This window comes from Elgaria multicarinata, chromosome 18, assembly GCF_023053635.1.
Source record: "Elgaria multicarinata webbii isolate HBS135686 ecotype San Diego chromosome 18, rElgMul1.1.pri, whole genome shotgun sequence".
Lineage (NCBI taxonomy): Eukaryota > Metazoa > Chordata > Lepidosauria > Squamata > Anguidae > Elgaria > Elgaria multicarinata.
The window spans coordinates 16,849,106-16,870,949 of record NC_086188.1 but is presented as its reverse complement, the minus strand read 5'-3'; the positions used below and the strand labels follow the sequence as shown (position 1 = coordinate 16,870,949).

Below are 21,844 nucleotides of genomic sequence, written 5' to 3'. Positions count from 1 at the left end.
AATTACAGCTGCAATTGATGTATAATAAAGGACTGTAAATGGCATAAAACACAAGAATTACGGCTGCAACGGGCCGTTTAGAGAAAAAAAACCCAAAGCACACGAAATCCGGAGGACGCGCCAGGTTTGAGGGAAATCCACTGAACCACAAGAGGGCCAGATTTCGCTACAATGCCTCCCCACAGACCGGTTGTTTGGGGGTTCGCACATCCCTAATTTCTAGGATGTTGCAGGCAGGCGGGCAAGTCTGTAGCCTGAATGACATCCTGGGAGATGCAGAGGGAGGGGCTGAAAACTAGGGACCCTAACAAGAAGCAGGGTCACTCTTTGGGCCACTTTGGCCTGGACCTTTCCTATAGGGGGGCATGTGTCCTCTTTTCTAGAGGACAGTCCTCTATTTGAAGGGTTGCCAGAGCACTGCCCTTTATTTTGAAGGCACCAGTTGCTGGGGAACATGGGTGGGAAGGTGCTGTTACACCATGTTCTGCTTTGTTGGTCCCTGGTCGACGGCTGCTTGGCCACTGTGTGAACAGAGTACTGGACTAGATGGACCCTCGGTCTGATCCAGCAGGGCACTTATGTTCTTTTCCCCTATTTGAAGAGCTGTCCCGTCCATGTCCAGTTGAAAGCAGGGCCGGTGCCAGGCTATTTTGCGCCCTAGGCAAGGTGAGCTGCTTTCATCCCCGCCACCCCCCCAGCATACCCCCCCCCCCAGTTAGGCGGAGACAGGCGGGGATGGAGGCCACGTTACCTTTCCCTCACCCGAAGTCAGAACGTGCGTCCCGGCTTGGCTTCAGCTGGGCGGGATGCTGCGGTGGGGCGGGCAGGCGGCTCCACGTTCTGATGTCTGGCGTGCCTGGATGCCAGAATGTGGAGCCATCCATTCCACCCCCCCACTGCCCCCAGTGTCCCGGCTTGGCTTTGGCTGGGCCGAAGCCAAGCCTGGACGATGGGGGTGGGGGGCGGTCAGAGGGCTCCAAGTTCTGACATCCGGCGCACACCAGAAGTCAGAATGTAGAGCCATCTGCCTGCCTGCCTCCACCCCACCCCAGCGTCCCGGCTTGGCTTCAGCTGGGCAGGCGCCCAGCTGAAGCCAAGCCAGGGATGCTGGGGTGGGGGTGGCGGAAGGGCGGCTTCGGAACGGCGTGCTTGGAAGCTGCCCTCGCTCAGCCAGAGCGGCTCTGGGAGTGGGAGGGTGACTTCCGGGCATGGCGTTCGGCGCCCCCCTTACCTTGGCGCTCTAGGCAGCCGCCTGACTGCCCTCTATGGCAGCGCCGGCCCTGGTTGACAGGTAAGAACCATCCAGAGGAAGAGCTAAAAGGCCTTGAAGCTTCCCATCACCATCATCTGGACAGCAGAATGAGCGAGGCACACAGGTCACGCGGTCCCAGTCTTCCACGCTATGGACAGATGGACTGTATTTCTATTTAAATTGTAATAATTGTTTCTAAATGTGCACCAATGCATATAAATTAGCACATGCAAACATTATGCAACACAGTGTGTTCTTTTGTCCTCCTGTTTTGGGTGACATGCACCCTCTTTTTTTGGCAATTCACAAGTGGCCACCCTTTGGTCTACCTGGTTGGAGATACACCACTTCAGAATGAAGGTGGGATGGGGGCATTAAGTCTAGGGGCTAGAATTACCTAGCTCCACCACTGAAAGGAATCATATGAACATAAGAAGAGTCCTGATGGATCAGACCAAGGGTCCATCTAGTCCAGCACTCTGTTCACATAGTGGCCAAGCAGCTGTTGACCAGGAACCCACAAGCAGGACATGGTGCAACGGCACTCTACTGCCCATGTTCCCCAGCAGCTGGTGTATAGAGGCTTACTGCCCCTGATATGGGAGGTAGCACATAGCCATCAGGACTAGTAGCCACGGATAGCCTTCTCCTCCCAGAATTTATCTAACCCCCATTCAAAGCCAACCCAATTGGTTGCTGCCACCACACCTTGTGGTAGTGAGTTCCAGAGTTTAACTCTGCGCTGTGTGAAGAAGTCCTTCCTTTGATCCGTCCTGAATCTCCCATCATTCAGTTTCATGGGATGGCCTTGGGTTCTAGTATTATGAGAGAGGGAGAATCACTGGACAAAAGCCACCTAACCTATGATGGAAGAGGCTTGGGGTGTCCCAGTTTGATATTCACTGAACAGCACCCCAAAATTCCCTGGGGCCATCACAAGGAGAGCAAAGCCAAGAAGGCTGAAGGACATTGAAGCAGCAGGAACCAACTGAATGTGGAAGTGCATCGATTTGGAGCGAAGTACGGAGTCCAGTTTTTTTTTTTTCTTTGTTTTCTAGTCGCGGTTCTTAAATCAGGGACACATTATCCCTCACACATTGTCCGCTCTCCTTTAAAAGGCTCCTTGCACTTATTTTTCTCATGTCGAGGGTTTCCAAGATCCGGAAGGAGGTTTGTTAAGTGATACATTCAGCACCTGCTGGTGCCTTTTTGATAAGAGGCGTGATGTGCCTTTCTCCCCATTTTCTCTATCTGCATCAAGACATAAGGACTATCTTTAACAAAGAACCCAACTATCTTTTTTTTAAAAAAAAGAAACCAGACTACTTTCTTCTTCTTTTTAAGAGAACGGCGTTATCAACAACAGCTCATTTGCTCTTGGGTGGCACAAACTCAATTCCTGGCGATAGGAGCCTTCCCCCACCCCCTTGGTTTTGTTGTCTTGCAGATTACTTTGATCATGTCAGCAAGAGTCTTGAAACAGGGACTCAGGCTGTGAGAGCCACTTTAATTCTTGGGGTCTCCAACGCTGTGCCTGTGAGTGCCCATATGCCCGTGGACAATTCTCTTGGTGCCCCCAAGCTAACCACCCCTCCTGATCTTTATTCTATTCCTTAAGATTTTTAAGAATTACGATAATATTTAAAAACGGGATATTGGGTTCCTGCAAATGGAAGGGCTTTCCTTCCTGCCCTTGTGTTTCTCCCTCTCCTTGGTGACCTTTAGAGAGAAGCAGACAGACATCTCTGTGCATATGCAGAGTTATCCGCCTAGAATCCTTGGGACAGGCTGAGATACAAGCCTCGCTTATTTCAATCACAGGCTGTCGATTTCCACCCGGTGGAAGGCTTAGATTTCATATCAGCCACGGCGCCATTGGCTTGAGCCTCGGACTCAGTTGCCTGTCTCTTTGGAGGAAACAAATATGCTTCCCTCCCATGGTTCTTGAGTAAATTATTTATTGATTTAGATGGATGGCCTGACTTTCAATCAAATGATGCTCAAGGCAGCTTACGTGAAATAGGTGATTATTCAACCCACCCTGCAACCCAACTCACACATACGTATCCCATCAGCCTGTCATTCTCTGGCTGATGGTTTGAGGTAGAACATGGTTCCTTTTTGTTTTGCAGTTCTAGAGCATAGGGTGACCATATGAAAAGGAGGACAGGGGTCCTGTATCTTTAACAGTTTCATAGAAAAGGGAATTTCAGCAGGTGTCATTTGTATATATGGGGAACCTGGTGAAATCCCCTCTTCATCACAACAGTTAAAGCTGCAGGAGCTATACTAGAGTGACCAGATTTAAAAGAGGGCAGGGCCCCTGCAGCTTCAACTGTTGTGATGAAGAGGGAATTTCACCAGGTTCTCCATATATACAAATGACACCTGCTGAAATTTCCTTTTCAACACAACTGTTAAAGATACAGGAGCCTGGTCCTCCTTTCCAGATGGTCACCCTAAACTAGCAGTTGGAGCAGAGGGGGGAACACACACCTTGCAGCTGTTCCTCCTCTGGCTGATGGATAAGCCATGATTGTCTTCCTGTTACACGGTGTCCTTTTAGGAGGCAGGATGTGCAACCTTACAGTGGTCCTTGACAGTGGTGTAGTAGAACTAGGGCCCATAGGGACACAGCCCTGGCACTACTTAAAATTATTATTAGCCCTGTAACAACTTGGGACCAGGAGACACGACCAGGATACATCAACCCGCCCAGCCACCCAGGTCATCAGATAGCATGCTCCTGGTGGTTCCTACACAGACCTATGGCCCAACTGGAGTCCACCCAGAGAAGAGCCTTATGTGTGGTGGCCCCCTTTCTGTGGAACTCCCTGCCTCTGCAGATCAGGCAAGCACCAAGATTGTGTTGTTTTTGGCATCTCTTGAAAACATCTTTATTTCAAGTAGCCTTCCTCAATTGCCCAGCGATGGGTTTTATTGGTATTCCAGTTAGTTTTTTAAGTCTAATATTCCTTTTTATCTTTTGACCATTTATTGTTCACTCCTCCGGAATCTATTTAGATGTGGAGTGGTATATAAATGTTATAAATGTAATAAATAAATAAAATAGAATCATAGAATCATAGAATCATAGAATAGCAGAGTTGGAAGGGGCCTACAAGGCCATCGAGTCCAACCCCCTGCTCAATGCAGGAATCCACCCTAAAGCATCCCTGACAGATGGTTGTCCAGCTGCCTCTTGAAGGCCTCTAGTGTGGGAAAGCCCACAACCTCCCTAGGTAACTGATTCCACCGTCGCACTACTCTAACAGTCAGGAAGTTTTTCCTGATGTCCAGCCGGAATCTGGCTTCCTGTAACTTGGGCCCATTATTCCGTGTCCTGTACTCTGGGAGGATCGAGAAGAGATCCTGGCCCTCCTCTGCGTGACAACCTTTTAAGTATTTGAAGAGTGCTATCATGTCTCCCCTCAATCTTCTCTTCTCCAGGCTAAACATGCCCAGTTCTTTATGAGTAGGGATGCTGACAACATCTGCCACCCATCTTAGAATTCCCCATTTCCTCTGAACTTAGCTGCACTCCTCACAGTAGCTGGGGAGGAAATGAATTTTCCCAGTGACAATGTATTGTTCCCTGTGGTAATGCAATGTATTTTGGGGTGGATTGGTCTGGAATGGGCAATTAAGAGCTACTAGCTTTGCAAAAGAACATCAGAAGAGCCCTGCTGGATCAGACCGTGGGTCCATCTAGTCCAGCACTCTGTTCACACAGTGGTTGACCAGCTGTCAACCAGGGAAACTCAAGCGGGACAGGGTGCAACACCACCTTCCCACCCATGTTCCCCAGCAACTGGTATATATAGGCTTGCTGCCTCTGATACTGGTGGAAGCATATAACCATCATATAGCCACTGATCGCCTTCTTCTCCATGAATTTCTCCAATCCCCCTTTTAAAGCCATCCAAATTGGTGGCCATCACTACATCTTGTGGTAGCGAATTCCATCATTTAACTCTGCGCTGTGTGAAGAAGTCCTTTCTTTGATCTGCCCTGAATCTCCTACAATCAACTCCAAGGGATGGCCCCACTGGGTTCAAATATTATGAAAGAGGGAGGGAAAACCTCTCCCTATCCACTTTGTTCACACCATGCATAATAAGTCTTGCTCCTGGTGAAGATGAAAGCTACTAGAAGTGGTTTCTTGATATGGATCAACATTAATTGCCTGCATTTTTGGTCTCTCCTTGGGTGTGTGTATGTGTGATGGGGATTATCATGATGAGTGCCTGCAAAATGTCCCAGTACAGTGCTGGTCTTTGGTGCTCTGGCCAGTGGGAGAAGCCAGGATGTTCTTCCTTTCTGCTCTCCAGTCCCAGGGCAATTGACTCATGCAATGAAGTCTGCCTTTTACCATATCAGAGCATTGTTCCACCTAGCTCATATTGTCTACACCAGCCTTCCTCAACTTGACCCCTCAGATGTTTTGGATAGCAGCACCCAAATTCCTGAACCCTGATCATTGGCTGTGTTGGCAGGGGTTGATGGGAGTTGAAGTCTAAAACATCTGGAGGGTACCAGGTTGGCGAAGGATGGTCTACTCTACACTGACTGGCAGTGGCACTCTAGGGTTTCAGGCATGGGTCTTTCTTAGCCTTACCTGGAGTTGAACCGCAGTCAGTGTTTACAGTTCTGGGCTTGATGGACTTCTGCATGCAAAGCAGCTGCTCTACCATGGAGCCATGACCCAACTCACCTGATAAGGAGATAGGAAACTGTCTTATCCTGAGTCAGACTTTTGGTCCATCTAGCTCAGTATTGTCAGCACTGACTGGCAGCAGTTATCCATGGTTTCAAACAGGATTCTTTCCTGACCCTACCCTGGAATGCAAAGAAGGGGCTCTTCCACTGAGTTACTCCAGCAACCACTGAGCTGGTCAGTATGTGAGTCTTGATTGGGAGAAGTCACTTAGACTGCATACTTCCTCTATAGATAGCACAGCAGTCTGCTTTTAAGCTACGGAGCCTCAAATAACTACAGGAGCCCAGATGGCTCACATACTACTCTTTTAATTCTACCGGCTTGTGTTTTTCACACTTCCCCTGCTACATGTTCTATGATGGTGAGGATTGGGAAGGAGTGAGTTCAGATTCTGAGTAGGGATGCCCCTCCCCAACGGGGTGATGGCAGAATGAACCTGCACCCCATAGCATCATTCTGGTCTATCAAGGTCGATCAAGCCTACCTGTCATTTCCAGGAGGCAATCTCTTTGCCTTTGATGCCTCCTCAAACTAATCTGACTTTAATTGTTTCTCTCTGATTGCAATCTCGGTCTCATTAAAAAAAGTGCTTCAGATTACCATACTGGAAAACTTAAAATCCACAGATCTGGAGCGGTTTTCCTTTTCTCCTTCTCCTGGTAGCAGTTGGAAGCAAGGCGGCCTTCTTCTTTAATTTTAGGGACAGTTTGCTGTCATGGCTATTTATTTAATGCAATTTTGCATCGCCCCCTCCGCTCGGGGAGTGCTTGAGATGATTTACAAGGAAACCACCAAACAGGAATAAAAGAAAGCAATTTCACCAAATTGAAAAAAAAAAGAAACAGATAAAAGAGATCTATTGCCCCAAAATGGGGGCGACTCACTCAAAGGAAGGAGCGGCATTCAGTCACTGAAAGTCCGGAGGAACAATGTGGATTCACAGCTATCTCGAGGCCAAGAATGAGGGAGGCAAGACAACCACAATGGGGAAGGCGTCCCACAACTGGGGTGCTGCTACACATAAGGCCCTGTTTCAAGTCCTCCACTGATCTCACCCTTCTAGGACGGTGGGACACATAACGGGCTGAGCTGATAAACCCAGGCTCCATACAGCAGGGGAGCAAAAACCTGAAGGCTGGATTCTATTATGGGGAATCTCTCTGGGGCTGCATCCCAGTGGTGGGTGTGGCCAAAGGCAAAAAGGGGTGGAGCCAGCCCCTTAATACCAAATATACCAGCCTGTTGCAGCTCAAAGCTGTTACTGCCAATAACTAAGCAGTAGGGGGGAAATGGGGAGGGGGGGAACTGCACAAAACCTGGGGAGCCACCAAATGATCAGTCATTGGGAGAAAGGATGTGGGACTCTGGGGAACCTCAGAGGGCTGGAGGTGGCCCCTGGGCCTGAGGTTCCACACCCCTGCAAAAGTCAGCAAGGAAAGAAAAGGTGGGAGCCAAAAATAGTGGTCTCACTTTTTTTAAATAAAACACACACACACACACACACACACACACACACACACACACACACACACACACGAACATTCCTTTGAAATGCAGCAGGCGCAGAGAAGGAAAGTGAGACCCCCTCCAGCCTTGCTGAGAATCCGGCTCCATCAGGATTTGCCATCCAGCTGTCATTCCATCAGGGTGAAGGGGGGGCAGGAAGCAGGACACTCCATCAGCTCACCTGGAAGACCAGGAATGGGAGGATCCCCCTCTCTTTGAGCTGTTTCCTTTCCAGTTGGTCTTCATGAGAAGGACCAACCATCTGGGGGGATTCCACACGTAGTACGGAGGACGCTTCCATGCGCCCCCAGTGCACACCCAAAGTGATCGTGTAAGTTGCCTGGAGAAGAGATGAGGAAGAGGCGTCCTTGCCGCCGCCGCCACCCACCTACCTCCAACCCGGCCGGGTCGGAGAGCTCGGCGGAAGAAGGCGGGGTCGCCTTCTTCCGCCGAGCTCTCTGACCCGGCCGGCGAGGAAGTAGGTGGGTGGCGGCGGCAGCGGCAGCGGCAAGGACGCCTCTTCCTCGTCTCTTCTCCAGGCAAGCTACACGATCGCTTTGGGTGTGCACTGGGGGCGCATGGAAGCACCCTCAGTACGACGTGTGGAATCCCCCCTGGTCATCATAAGAATGGTAGAACATGAAGTATCGATGCCGAAGTTTTCTTCCTTTCCTTTCCTTTACCCTCACCACCCTTTTTTCTTTTTGTGTCATGTCTTTCTAGATTGTCAGCCTGGTCTTATTTGGATTGATCTGTAAGCCACCCCAGGAACCTTTCCATCCACCCTTATCCTCACAGCAAAAAGTGTCAATGAGGCATCCAACTTTGGGGCTGTTCGCACAGCGCACTAACCCACACTCAGTGGTTGACTGTAGGTTGTTTGTTGAACCATGGGTTAGTGTGTTGTCTGAACCCAGGACATTTTCTACAGGGTGGCTTGTTAATCATGCAGTGTGGCTTGTTAACTGCTTGAAGAACCCAACAACAACCCATGGATTCTCAAGGTGGCTTGTTTGAGAAATGTAAGCCACCTTGTATGGTTAACAAGCTGCAGAAAATGTCCTGGGATGAGACAACACACTAACCCATGGTTCAACAAACAACCCACAGTTTGACAACAATCCACACTCAACCCAGTCTTTGACTTTAGATTTCCATCGGCCACGAGTCTTACCTGCGTGATTTGTGCCTGGCGTGCTCCTGGCTGTCCTTCAGCCTCACGCAGCCATTGGTGCTGGAGGTCTCTTGACCTGGACGTGGAACCTCTGATTGTTTGACATCTGTGAGAAGTGACAGGCAGCTGGGTGCTTCCATGCTGTAACAGAAAGGAAGAGAACATAAGAACATAAGAAGAGCCCTGATGCTGGATCAGACTGAGGATCCATCTAGTCCAGCACTCTGTTCACACAGAGGACAACCAGATGTCAGCCAGGGACCAACAAAGCAGGACATGCAACCCCCCCAACCCCCCATGTTCCCCAGCAACTAATGCACACAGGTTTACTGCCTTGAATACTGGAGGGACCACATAGCCATCAGGGCTATGTAGCCATGGATAGCCTTCTCCTCCAGGCATCAAACCAACGACCTTTAAATGCCATCCAAATTGGTGGCCATCACTACACCTTGTGGTGGTGAGTTCCATAATTTAACTGTGCACTGTGTGAAGAAGCCCTTCCTTTTAGCTGTCCTGAATCTGTCCACTAATCAGCTTCATGGGATGACCGCATTGGGTTCTAGTATTATGGGAGAGGGATAAAAACGTCTCCCTTTATCAGTGAAATGTTGCCAGTGTACAGGGGCTTTCGAGGCTGGCCTGAGACACCTTCTTGCCAGAGGAAGAACAGCAAATCACGCCCCCTTCCAATACAAGGTGGATAGTCCTCAAGGCCAGCTGAGTTATTTTGGTGAGGCAGAAAATCCCACGAACACGTCTTCCCCTACACTCCATAGTATATTAATAATTTGGTGCCCTTCTATGACACCTAACATTGGCTGCTTCAGGTAGTCGCCTCACTCTGTCGTATGGTAGTGATAGAGCCAGGAAGAGATTTCATCTTGCCTAAGAATGTAATGTACCAAGGGTTAAAGATGGCTTCTCTGCCAAAGGGTGGCTACAGGTGCTACATGCCAGATTTGCATTCCTTAATGGTGGACACCATGTCCTAGCAGACAAAGGGGAAAACTCTCTACCAATGGAGCATCGAATGAAACCTATGACTCATTGTGATTGTGCACCTTAACTTGAACATTGAATGTAACTTAACTTGCTAATCCAGAACTGACCAATAGAAGGGTTAGAAAGAGACTAACACCCTCTTGTAGTCAGGGCCTATATATACTGTGAGATTCCTTTGTTCTTGCTGCCTCCATTTTATAGAACCGGAGAGCGCCCCCATACTGCGGTATCGGAAGTAAATGGATTAAGAGCATTCTCCAGGCTCGTGTGTTTGATTGGCTACTAACGCGCCGGGGTAGCGAGCCTTTAAGCCCTGGTTGAGGGACAATAGTAGCCCTGCTCCTTTTTAGGATTCTACAGAACAGGGGTGCTGTACCTGGGGGGCAGGAGCTCTTCAGACGGCCCTTTCACCTTCTCCTAGCCCTACAAACTTTCCTCTGAACACCAACTGTTTGGTGATCTCTGATCTTTTGTGCAGTTTGTTCCCCGTTCTAAAAGGTTGAAATGTCTCTCTTAAGGCACAGTTGCTTGCAGTAAGAGCTTGATGCTTAAATAAACTGGTATTTTTGGCCCCTCCCCTTTGCCTTAAGAGTTCTATTAAGAATGCACTATTGGAATGCAGCCCCCGGCAGCTATTCTGAAATGGAATTTGGCCCTCAGGTTGAAAGAGCTCCAACACCCTTGCTACTGAAAAGCAGTAGGCACCATGACACCCTCCAGAAGTTCTGTACCACAGCTCCCATAATCTCTGACCATTGGCCATGCTGGCTGGGGCAGATGGGAGTTGTAGTCCAAAACATCTGGAGAGCATCAAGTTGGTTACCCATGCTATACAGGCAGTGTAGGATATTGCCAGCTTCATGGAGCAGAAGACTCCCTGGACAATTAACCACCCCTTCCTTCCTTCCTTCCTTCCTTCCTTCCTTCCTTCCTTCCATGTATGATAATTTAATTCCTGTTCTTAAGCCATGCAAACATGTCCCATTCACAACCTCAAACACAATTGCAAGCAGGAATGCCGTCCCCAGAAAATCTCCTTAATTCCCCAAACTTATTTATTTATTTATTTATTTATTTAGAATATTTATATACCGCTCCTCATTGAAAAAATTTCGGAGCGGTGTACAAGGTAAAAGGAAAATAAAAACAGAATAAAACAGTTAAAACAAAATTTAAAAAGAAGCAAACAACAACAACATAGAAATCCAAGGCTGCATGTTAAAGAAAGGCTTCTTGGAATAAAGATGTTTTCAGGAGGCGCCGAAAGGAGTACAAGGTTGGCGCCTGCCTGACCTCCAGAGGCCGGGAGTTCCACAGGAGGGGAGCCACCACGCTGAAGGCTCTTCCCCTGGTGGATTCCAATCGGAGGATGGATCTAGGTGGAACCACCAGGAGCAGGCCCTCGGATGATCTCAGTGACCGGGCAGGTCGGTAAGGGAGAAGGCGCTCTCTCAGGTATCCTGGTCCCAAGTTGTTTAGGGCTTTGTATACAAGTACAAGAACCTTCAACCTGGCCCGGTAGCGAATAGGCAGCCAGTACAGTTCCCTCAGCAGAGGAGTTACATGCTGGAAAGGGGCAGCTCCAGACAACAGCCGAGCTGCAGCATTGTGCACTAGCTCCAGCTTCCGGAGCAGCTTCAAGGGCAGCCCCACATAGAGCGCATTGCAGTAATCCAATCTTGAGGTTACCAATGCCTGTACCACCATGGTCAAGCTATCCCTGTCCAGGAGAGGCCGTAGTTGGCGAACCAACCGAAGATGGTAAAAGGCACTCCGAGCCGTGGCGGCTACTTGAGCCTCCAACGACAGAAATGGGTCTAAGAGTACCCCCAAACTACGAACCTGTTCTTTCAGAGGCAGAGCAACCCCATCCAGAACAGGCAATGAGCCTGTCTCCCGGACTCGGGAACCACTCACCCACAGGGCTTCCGTCTTGCCAGGATTCAGTCTCAGTTTATTGGCCCTCATCCAGCCCATTACTGAGTCTAGGCACTGGTCCAGGACTTGCACAGCCTCACCTGATTCAGTTGTCACCGGGAGATAGAGCTGCGTGTCATCAGCGTATTGATGGCATTTAGCTCCAAATCCCCTAATGACCGCTCCCAACGGCTTCATATAGATGTTAAATAACATTGGGGACAAGATGGTGCCCTGCGGCACTCCATAGCTCAATTGCCAGGAGGCCGAGGACTGGTCACCCAATGCTACTCTCTGAAAACGACCCCGTAGGTAGGACCGGAACCACTGTAAAACAGTGCCTCTGATGCCCATCCCAGAGAGTCGATCCAGGAGGATACCATGGTCAATGGTATCAAAAGCCGCCGAGAGATCGAGTAGGATTAACAGGGTTGCATTCCCCCTGTCCCTCTTGCATTCATGCCCTTGCAAATGTACAGAATGGGCATTTGTTCAGATACGTACTTGCACACCTGCGTATTTGTGCAATCCCCCCTCCCCCAATTTTGCATTTTCATGCTTTAGCCTACAGAGGAAAAAGCACATTTTTGGTCAAGATATCTATTTATTGTTTTACTCTGTACAGCACCATGTACATTAATGGTGCTATATAAATAAATAAATAAATAATAATAATAATTTTAAAAATGTGCATTTGTCTTGATTGGGGGGTGGGGCAAAGAAGACACATTCGAGAATGGACATAAGGTGAAACAACCTTCAAAAAAAGAATCTGGAGAACCTCAATGAACTTAAACGTTGTATATTTGCCCATCCCTATGAATTAACTAAAACCATTAGCTAATTCAAAAACAACAACAGGAATATAATGAGCCCACTGGGGAAATTAGTGAATTAATGCCTATGAATTTTCCTTCAAACAGCATCTTTTAATTGCCTTAATATTTGTTTCATTGATAGTCATTATTTTGAAATTTGCCTCTGGACCTATAAATTAGCACAGGCAAATTCCATGCAGATCTGTGTCCTCTTTTGTCCTCTTCTTTGGAGAGACAGTTCCTTTTTTGGGGGGGGGTGTGATGCATAAGTGGCCGCCCTAACACTCCTGTCCCCTGACAACCCCACTGCCCCCCGCTCTCCTGGACACCGTTGCTTTCGGCGGCTGGGGAAGGGGGGAGGCCGCGAAACCAAATCAATCTGCCCATTAAGAAATGAGGGCAGTGGGTGGCTGTATGGCTACTCTCAGGATTGATTGGGACTTCAGAAAGCCAGGAAGCACTCTCAGATTTGCACAGACCAATGGTCTTGTCAGGCTGCATTTAACGCACTACCCATTCTTGTGTGTAGTGATTTGGCATCTAATGGGTGCCCGTGAGCTCCAGCCACACAGAGGGGAAGCAGGGCTGGTCCAGGACCCATTGCTGCCTGCGATGAAGAGCAAGACGCCACCCTCTCCCATTTCACAGACCAAAGCTGGCTAGACTTGTTTCTTCTATCCGAGCGATGCAGCAGCGTCTTCTCTTGAACCTGAAGGCAGCATCCTAGCTGAGGGAGCATAGGGGAAGCCATGAGGCATACCTCTCCCTCCTCCAACACTTTGCTGCCACCTCTCCTTTAGAGATCGGACTGGGTTTCAGTCAGGACTCTAAAGGAGCTATCCCAGACGCTTCTGATTAACCCTAATGCTCTACTCAATTACCTGGATGCGAGTCCCATTAAAATAAATGGGACCTCTAAGTAGGGTAGACATGAATCGGACTCAGTGGAGGCTGGTGGCTGCAATGTCAGTGGGGTGGTGAATCCACCCCAGGTTTCAGTCAGAACTCTAAAGGAGCGATCCTTTCCCTTGTGCTGCAGTCTTCATGACGATTCTCTCTTCCTGCCTTGTAACTAGGCTTGAAAAAAAACCTCCCATTGGCTCTAATGTTTAATTATTTTTTCAAGCCAATTTTTTTTTGTGTGTGTATGCATGCGCATATCCATGAGAGCGCATGGGGTGGTGAGTCCCATCCAACTTTTGCTTTAGCCCTCTCCACAACTGCCACATGGTTCCTGGAAGATTAGCCACACAGGGATGTGGCCATTGAGCTGACAATGGCTTCTCTTTCATGATATACAGCAGGAACCTGTGGCCCTCCAGATGCCACACAAAGGCATCATGGATCTTTCATCTCCCCATGGCCCCAGGTTAGCACCCCTGCATCCAGAGGAGGTTGCGCCACTGTCCCCAGACTCTAAGGGCTTGGGCCATGAGGACACTAGCATCCTCCAGGCACTCCCACATCATCACAGTTTGAGAACGCTAAAAGAGGCCAGGTCCCTTTAAGAGACAAGGCCTCAATCAGTATGGAGGTGGGGCCAATGAGCGTATATGCCAATACACTCTTATTTAAGGCTCAGTCTTGCTCTGCTCCTTGTTGGAGCAACATACAGATAAACCCAGGGCTGGTGCCAGGCTATTTTGTGCCCTAGACAAGGTGAGCTGCTTTCACCCCTCGCCACCCCCCAGTGTACCCCCCATCCCCCCCAGGTAGGCAGAGACAGCCAGGGATGGAGGCCGCATTACCTTTCTGTCGCCCAAAGTCAGAATGTGCGTCCCGGCTTAGCTTCAGCTGGGCGGGATGCTGCGGTGGGGCGGTTCCTGGACGCTGGGGGTGGGGGGCGGTGGCGGTCAGAGGGCTCCATGTTCTGACATCCGACGTGCACCAGAAGTCAGAATGTGGAGCTGTCTGCCCGCCCCCCCTCCCAGCGTCCCGGCTCGGCTTCAGCTGGGCAGGCGCCCAGCTGAAGCCAAGCCAGGGACGCTGGGGTGGGGATGTGGGGGCGGAAGGGCGGCTTTGGAACGGCATGCCTGGAAGCTGCCCTCACTCAGCCAGAGTGGCTCTGGGAGTGAGAGGGCGACTTCTGGGTGTGGCGTTCAGCACCCCCCTTACCTTGGCTCTCTAGGTGACTGCCTGACTGGCCTCTATGGCAGTGCCAGCCCTGGATAAACCTGTCTGACTTTCAGCCCCAGCATCAGTCAGAGCTTTCTCTTGTGCTGTTCTATCCCTGTTCATGAAACCTGACCTTGTTGAAAAACCTAGTCTGTAGGAAAACCCTGCAACCCATGCTTCCCTAGCATGGAAATGATGCTAAGCCCCCACCATAGTAGAGGTAGAACAGATGTTGGACTCCATTTCCCGTCAGCCTCAGACATCAAGGCCAATGGCCAGCAATGATGGCAGTTGTAGTCCAACAACTTTTGGAGGGTCACCGTTTCCCCATTTCTAGAGTACATGGTTGGTTTCCCCCTAAGCATCCACATGCAGTCTTTGTGCAGTGTGGGGCTTTGAGGGAGCACATCTCATGTTTTCAAAATTCAGTACTGCGACTCGCTTTTATAAGCCAGCTGGTCAATAGTGTACCTTCCCCAATTTTTCAACTAAGGGCTTCTGTCTGCCTCTTGTAGTACCTGGGAGGGACAGTCTTTGGGCATTTCTCCTTGATTAAGTTTTCCTGCAGGGAGCTTTGTGATAATCCTTTCCTTTGAGATTAGAATAATCATTCATATTAAATTGCAAATGTATTTCCATCGCAAGCATGAAAGTCTGCAAGAAAAATAAAATAAACCCATGCACATACAGCCAACCAACTCTCACCCCAAGAGCCCAATCCAAAGGGATTACCAGTATTTTAGTACACAGGGGAACTCCAGAGATCAATGAAAAAGAATATTGGGTTGAAGTCAAGGCAGCCTTTGATGGGATTGGCGAGCAATTATTTCCATCAATAATTGCTCTCAACCCTAGGGGAAATAGTACAGGGCTTGTTCCAGAATTGTAGCACTTTATTATCGCTAGGCCAAGTATGAATTATCCCTGGGAACAAAAATACTATTAAGCAAGCGTAAAAATTGTGTAGTTAAAAGTGCACTTGTGCTGTGCTTTACCTAGCAAAGGACAGTGCTGCTGATTTAACAACATATTGCCTTGACAAGCGTAAAGCTAGGGTAACACACACACGCATGCACGCACGCACACGCGCAGCTCTGTTTGGGAAAAAAAAAATACAAATATGGATAAGGAACCGTATCTTAATTAGGACCAACCAAAAGTCACAACATAGTGAATGGTTTTTTGGGGGGATTGCACACTACTCTTTCAGACTGAGACATTAAACAAGATAAAAGTGGAGGAGGGGAAGATGGAAATATAGTTCTAGCGGAGGGCAAGGTGGAAGCCCAATCTGCAATCTGTTACACTCTTGAAATGGTAATGAGCAAAGCTCTTGGAAGACTAATTAGACTTGAGTCAATAGACTTCGATTTCTTCAGACGCGGGACACGCCTTTAACCCTGTCTTTCAAGATGGGACCCACTTTGTTTAAAACAACAACAAGAACAACCCATAATAATATAAATTAATTGCATGGGGAGAGTGCCATTGCTTACGGAGCCAAAATGGCACCTCCCCACACACACCTCCCCACACACACGAGGGAGTTCTCGGCAGATTCAAGGTGGAGAGGGTGACTCAAGGTTTTCAGAAGTACAGAAACCCCTAAGGGGGCAACCTTTCCCCATTCCAATTCTCTAAAGAGGACATGGTGACAGGATGCTGACTGGATGTTGGGGTAAAACTGGAGCAGGGAGGACGAAAGGAATAGAGTGCCTGAAATCCTGAACAGGGATCAATCCATACTACTACATGCTTCTTGTCCCACTTGATCTCTCTCTCTCTCTCTCTCTCTCTCTCTCTCTCTCTCTCTCTCTCTCACACACACACACACACACACACACACACACACACACACTTGTCTCTTTCTCCCCTTTGCACTAAAGCTAAGCAACGAAGAAAATGACAATGGAGTCACTGGGATGACCCATGGTGCAAATAGCCATGACTCAATTGCAGGAGCCAACCCTCCTGTTGGACAACAACTGGTTAGAACAGCAGTATTCAAACTATGTTCTGGGGAACCTTGGGATCTGGTGGGGGAATGATCAAGGACTCAATGAGAAGATCAATGTGATGGCCAGCTCTCCAAAACTCTGCTACCCTAAGAGACAGGGGATGGGAACGATCCATGGAGGAACCACCAAAAATCACCACCTTGCCCAAGGGTCCCATGGGAAAGGAGGCCCAGGAGGCATTGGTGGCTTCATCTGCTTTAGTTGGAGAAATGGTTGTGCTCCCCACTCCAACCATCAGGGCTTCCTAAGAACTCTGCACAGAACTCTTCCATCTAGGGGCAGGAAGAGCCCCAGCATGGCTTGCATTTGAGGGATAGGGTGTAGCCCCTTCAAGGTCCAAGACTTGTCCTCCGAGAGGGTTGGAACTTGAGACACCAGACTGACTGCTGTCAGTGGGTTCCTGACTATTGCTGGAACAACGTCCCAACTTACTGTTCTGTGAATGGAATAGAGTGCCTGAAATCCTGAACAGGGATCAATCCACACTACAGCATGTTGCTTGTCCCACTTGATTGATATATATATATATATTCTCCTTTGCCTCTTTCTCCCCTTTGCACTAAAGCTGAGCAACAAAGAGCCCGAAGCTCACCACCAACTCTACTGTGAGCTGACCATGGTCCTAATCTCCTGTATTCTAGGCTGTACTGCTGAATCTAACCAACATCCAACCTTAAAATGGGAGAAAAACATTGCCTGAAAAACACACTGACTTTCTACTACTGATCTTCCTTTCCCTTGTCCAAACGAAGGAGAATTTGGGGTGTGTTCTGAAGCAAGAAATCAGTTCACACGGCGGATAGAGAGATCTACCAGGCTTGCTAAGTGACTCCCTATTGAGCAAGTATATATATCTTGCCTCTCACACACACCAGAATTCCCTGCAGCATGCAAGGGTTCCAGACAGACACACAGGGTTTTTTTTGGGGTTTTTTATGGAGACAAGCTGATGTGAAAATATGACAATACAAAAGGACTTCTTCTGCATGGAAAACTAGAATGTCAAGGGGGATAGACTATTCCGATCAGCTAATTTTCTATACGCGTGTATGCTTTCCCCCCTTTTTTGCACGAGGAAGCATTCCATAATGTGAGCCCTCGCCTGCAGTCTTAAGTGGTACAGTCCCAGGAAAGGTTTATTGCTTCTGTGAGAACCAGGTTAAACTGACCAGTCTGTAAGGAGCTTCCTCCATCTTCATTTTAAGACTACGCCACAGCCTTTCCAATCCTGGCACCTTCCAGGTATGTTGGACTGCAACTCCCATCAGCCCAAGCTGGCTGGGGTTGGTGGGAGCTGTAGCCTGACACACCAGGTTGGTGCCAGCTCAGGACTGGGAATGATGGGAGTTGTAGTATATCACATCAGGATGTTGGGGATTGGAAATGAAAGAGGACAGGAGTTGTATAACATTGTAGTCCTTTTCACCTTCCTTTTTGATTGCTTTCTGTTAACATCCTTTAAGAACATAAAAATTGCCATGCTGGATCAGACTGAAGGTCCATCTAGTCCAGCACTTTGTTCACACAGTGACCCAACCAGCTGTCAACCAGGGACACATGAGCAGGACACTGCAACAGCACCCTCCCACCCATGTTCCCCAGCAACTGCTGCACACAGTCTTACTGCCTTGGATACTGGAGGTAGCAGCTAGCCATCAGAACTAGTAGCCATTGATAGCCTTCTCCTCCAGGAAATTTATCCAATCCCCTTTTAAAGCCATCCAAATTGGTGGCCATGACTACATCTTGTGGTAGTGAGTTCCATAGTTCAACTATGCATCCTTTCTGGTGAACAGATCCATGCAGTGGCAGCAGTGGATTCAGGGCTGGCCCAAGGTGTTTTGCTGCCTGAAGTGGATCTCAAATGGCAATTCCAACACCCTATGCATGGGCCAGCTCAATCCAGGCATTCATTCATGCTTTCATTGAGTGGGGGCTGGTGGCTCCAATGTCAAAGGGTGGTAAATCCCCTCTGGGTTTCAGTTAGAACCAGTCAGAACTCTAAAGGAGCTCTCCAAGGTGATGAACTGATAGGGTTCATATCCATCCATAACTATTTTTTAAAAAATGCCTAAAAAGGAAATGCCTAATTGCACATTAACACAGATAAGCAGGTCTGGAGAAAGGTTTTCAAAATGGATTCTAAAACAGTGAGCTTCAAAAGGAGTTTTGCTTTTAAATGAGGCTGTTAAAAAAAAAAGCCCGCACATGTTGTTTAGTTTGAATAAAACCATCACCACAAAGCGATGCATGTTCCAAAATGGCTGAGCCTTTGGTGGGCATGACAGGGCACCCATGGGTGCTATTAGTTGGAGGATCACCTTTCAATTGCAGACCCTCTAATGGCACCTCTTTAATAACCACGCTGCCTATTTCGCTACTATGTCACCCTCCACTGGACAGCTGCCAGTTTTTCCATTCCTAAAATGGGGCACCTGGAACTGGACACAGCAGTCCAGATTGCGGCTTAATCCGTGCAGAATAAAGCAGATTTATTTCTCAGGTGGCAAATTATATGGGGAGAGAGAGAGAGAGAGAGCAATGGCCAAAGCCAACCAGAAAGCTTGTCGTAGAGGCAAAAATCGAACACATGTCTACCAGAACAACAAACTTTTCCTCATGGCACCTCCCTACGTATTGAAGCCACTATGGAGAGGCTTGAAAGCAGCCTTCCCCAACCTGACACCCTCCAGGTGTTGTGGACTACGCGTCCCATCATCCCCAGCTGGGAATGATGGAAAGTGTGTTCCAAACCATCCAGAGGGGACCAGGCAGTTTTAGAAGAAGCCAACAGTCAGCTCACAGCACTACACCTCCCATCGTTCCCAGCTGGGGATGATGGGAGGTGTGTCCCAACCCATCCAGATGGGAGCACAGCTGGGGGAGGCTGCTTTAGATGGAGCCAACAGCTCACAACACTACACCTCCCATTGTTCCCAGCTGGGAATGATGGGAGATGTGTCCCAACCCATCCAGATGGGACCACAGCTGGGGGAGGCTGCTTTAGAAGGAGCCAACAGCTCACAACACTACACCTCCCATCGTTCCCAGCTGGGGATGATGGGAGGTGTGTCCCAACCCATCCAGATGGGAGCACAGCTGGGGGAGGCTGCTTTAGAAGGAGCCAACAGCTCACAACACTACACCTCCCGTTGTTCCCAGCTCGGGATGATGGGAGGTGTGTCCCAACCCATCCAGATGGGACCACAGTTGGGGGAGGCTGCTTTAGAAGGAGCCAACAGCTCACAACACGACACCTCCCATCATTCCCAGCTGGGGATGATGGGAGATGTGTCCCAACCCATCCGGAGTTTTGAGGAAGGCTACTTTAGAAGAAGCCAACAGTCAGCTCACGTCCCGCCGTGGCGTTTGCAGCTTTATGAAGCTCAGCAGCGAGGACGGGCAGGAAAGATGCGAGTCTTTCCTGCTGCTTCATACTGGATTTGATTATGTGTTGCTCTGCCCTCCAATACATCATGCCCCTTAACCAGCATCTCCAGAGGCCTCTCGAAATCTGTCTCTTTCAGGCGGCGGAGCAATATTCTCCCCTTGATTAACTGCAAGTCACTCAAGCCCGAGAGATCGTCTCAGCGGCCTCTCATGCTGGCATTTCCAATTGATGTGTCTTCATGATGGGCAGGTGTGCCAAAGGGCACAGCGCATCCCTCCCTCCGCCTCCAATGGGGACAGGGACTCTATGCTCTTAAATGGAAAGAAAGAAAGAAAGAAAGAAAGAAAGAAAGAAAGAAAGAAAGAGAGAGAAAACAAGTTCTCGCGCTCTCTTACTGGTCTAAGCATCTCAACAACCACAACATTTTATTCCCTCGTTTGAGTGGATGTTGAGTTTCCAAAAGCCTGAGCACACACACACACACAAAACCAACCACCTGTTGTTTTCACGTTCACTCCCGCCCCCCCTCTACTGTTTCCCCCTATGTCAAATTTTGTAAACTACATGGGGCAGGGACCCGTCCTTTTGTATTCTGTAAAAAATACAGCAGCCAGGTTGGTCGAGGGGCTCCCAAAGTGGTCTTCTATCACTTTGGTGCTTCAAGAGCTCCATCGGTTGCCGGTGGCTGCTAGGGTGCGCTACAAGGACTTGTTGACCATGTACAAAGCCCTGCATGGCTTGGGTCCTGGAGACCTGAGCACTCGCCTCTCTCCTGTGTCTCACTATTGGCAGACTCACTCTCAGGAGCAGGGTGCCCTGATGGTCCCCCGCTACAAATTGGAATGTGCGGGGGCCAGGGCTTTTTCAGTGGCTGGCCCCCGGTTATGGAATAATGTGCCCCTGGAGATTATTTATGTATTTATTTATTGCACTTATATACCGCTCCCATAGCCAGGGCTCTCTGGGCAGTTTACAGAAATTCTAAAATTGAGATAAAAACAAGTATACAAAATTTAAAATTCTAAAACACAGAACACACACATAAAGCATTAAAAACCATTAAAAAACTAAACTAAACATGTGGGTGTTTAAGATGTGCCGCCATATGCCTGGGCAGAGAGGAAAGTCTTAACCTGGCGCTGGAAAGATAGCAGCGTTGGTGCCAGGCGAGCCTCGTCAGGGAGATCATTCCATAGTCTGGGGGCCACCACCGAAAAGGCCCTGTCCCTCATTGCCACACACCGAGCCTCTCTCGGAGTAGGTTGAACGTAGTGACATGGTATATTCACGTCGGGATTAGACAGGCTCCCACTCTCAATTGCTTCAAACGCCTTTGTAAGGTGTTTTTATTTTCACAAGAGTTTGGGGAGGGGGCGGTTTAAATTGGGGTTGAGGGCTTTTAATGGTTTGAGGGTGAGGGTTTTTAATGGAATTGTCTTAATGTGGGTTGAGGGTTTTAATGGAATTGTTTTATATGTTATTGTAAAGCGCCTCGATGCCAGAAATGGTGAGGCGGCGCTATAAAAATGCTTTAAATAAATAATAAATAAATAAAGTGCTGTGTGTACTGATGGTGACAGGCACCCATCCAGGGCGCGGTGGCATCTTCCTGTATACAATGCTCTCACATATGATTGCTGGTGGGTGGGTTTCCCCCAGATTCTAGCTTGGCAACTTGCTGTCTAACTGTTATTATTTATTTATTTATTTATTTATTTATTTATTTATATAGCACCATCAATGTACATGGTGCTGGATGATTAACTCACCAAGATTTATTTATTTATTTATTTATTTATTTATTTATTTATTTATTTCTCTCTCTCTCTCTCTCTCTCTCTCTCTCTCTCTCTCTCTCTCTCAAAAGAACTATTCTCTAGCCCCTGTAGAACCAGATAGGAGGCAGAATTTAAGCATTTTGTCGTCCC

At 48.5% G+C, this 21,844-nt stretch overlaps 1 protein-coding gene across 1 annotated transcript in view; it reads right to left on the bottom strand.

Annotated features, from left to right (window-relative positions):
• SRRM4 (serine/arginine repetitive matrix 4) overlaps nucleotides 1–21,844 on the bottom strand; it is a 158,039-nt gene that overhangs the window by 34,903 nt on the left and 101,292 nt on the right. The window contains exon 2 of the mRNA XM_063143782.1: nucleotides 8,653–8,793. Coding sequence (XP_062999852.1) covers nucleotides 8,653–8,793 — 141 coding nt within the window. The remainder of the gene's footprint in view (nucleotides 1–8,652; nucleotides 8,794–21,844) is intronic.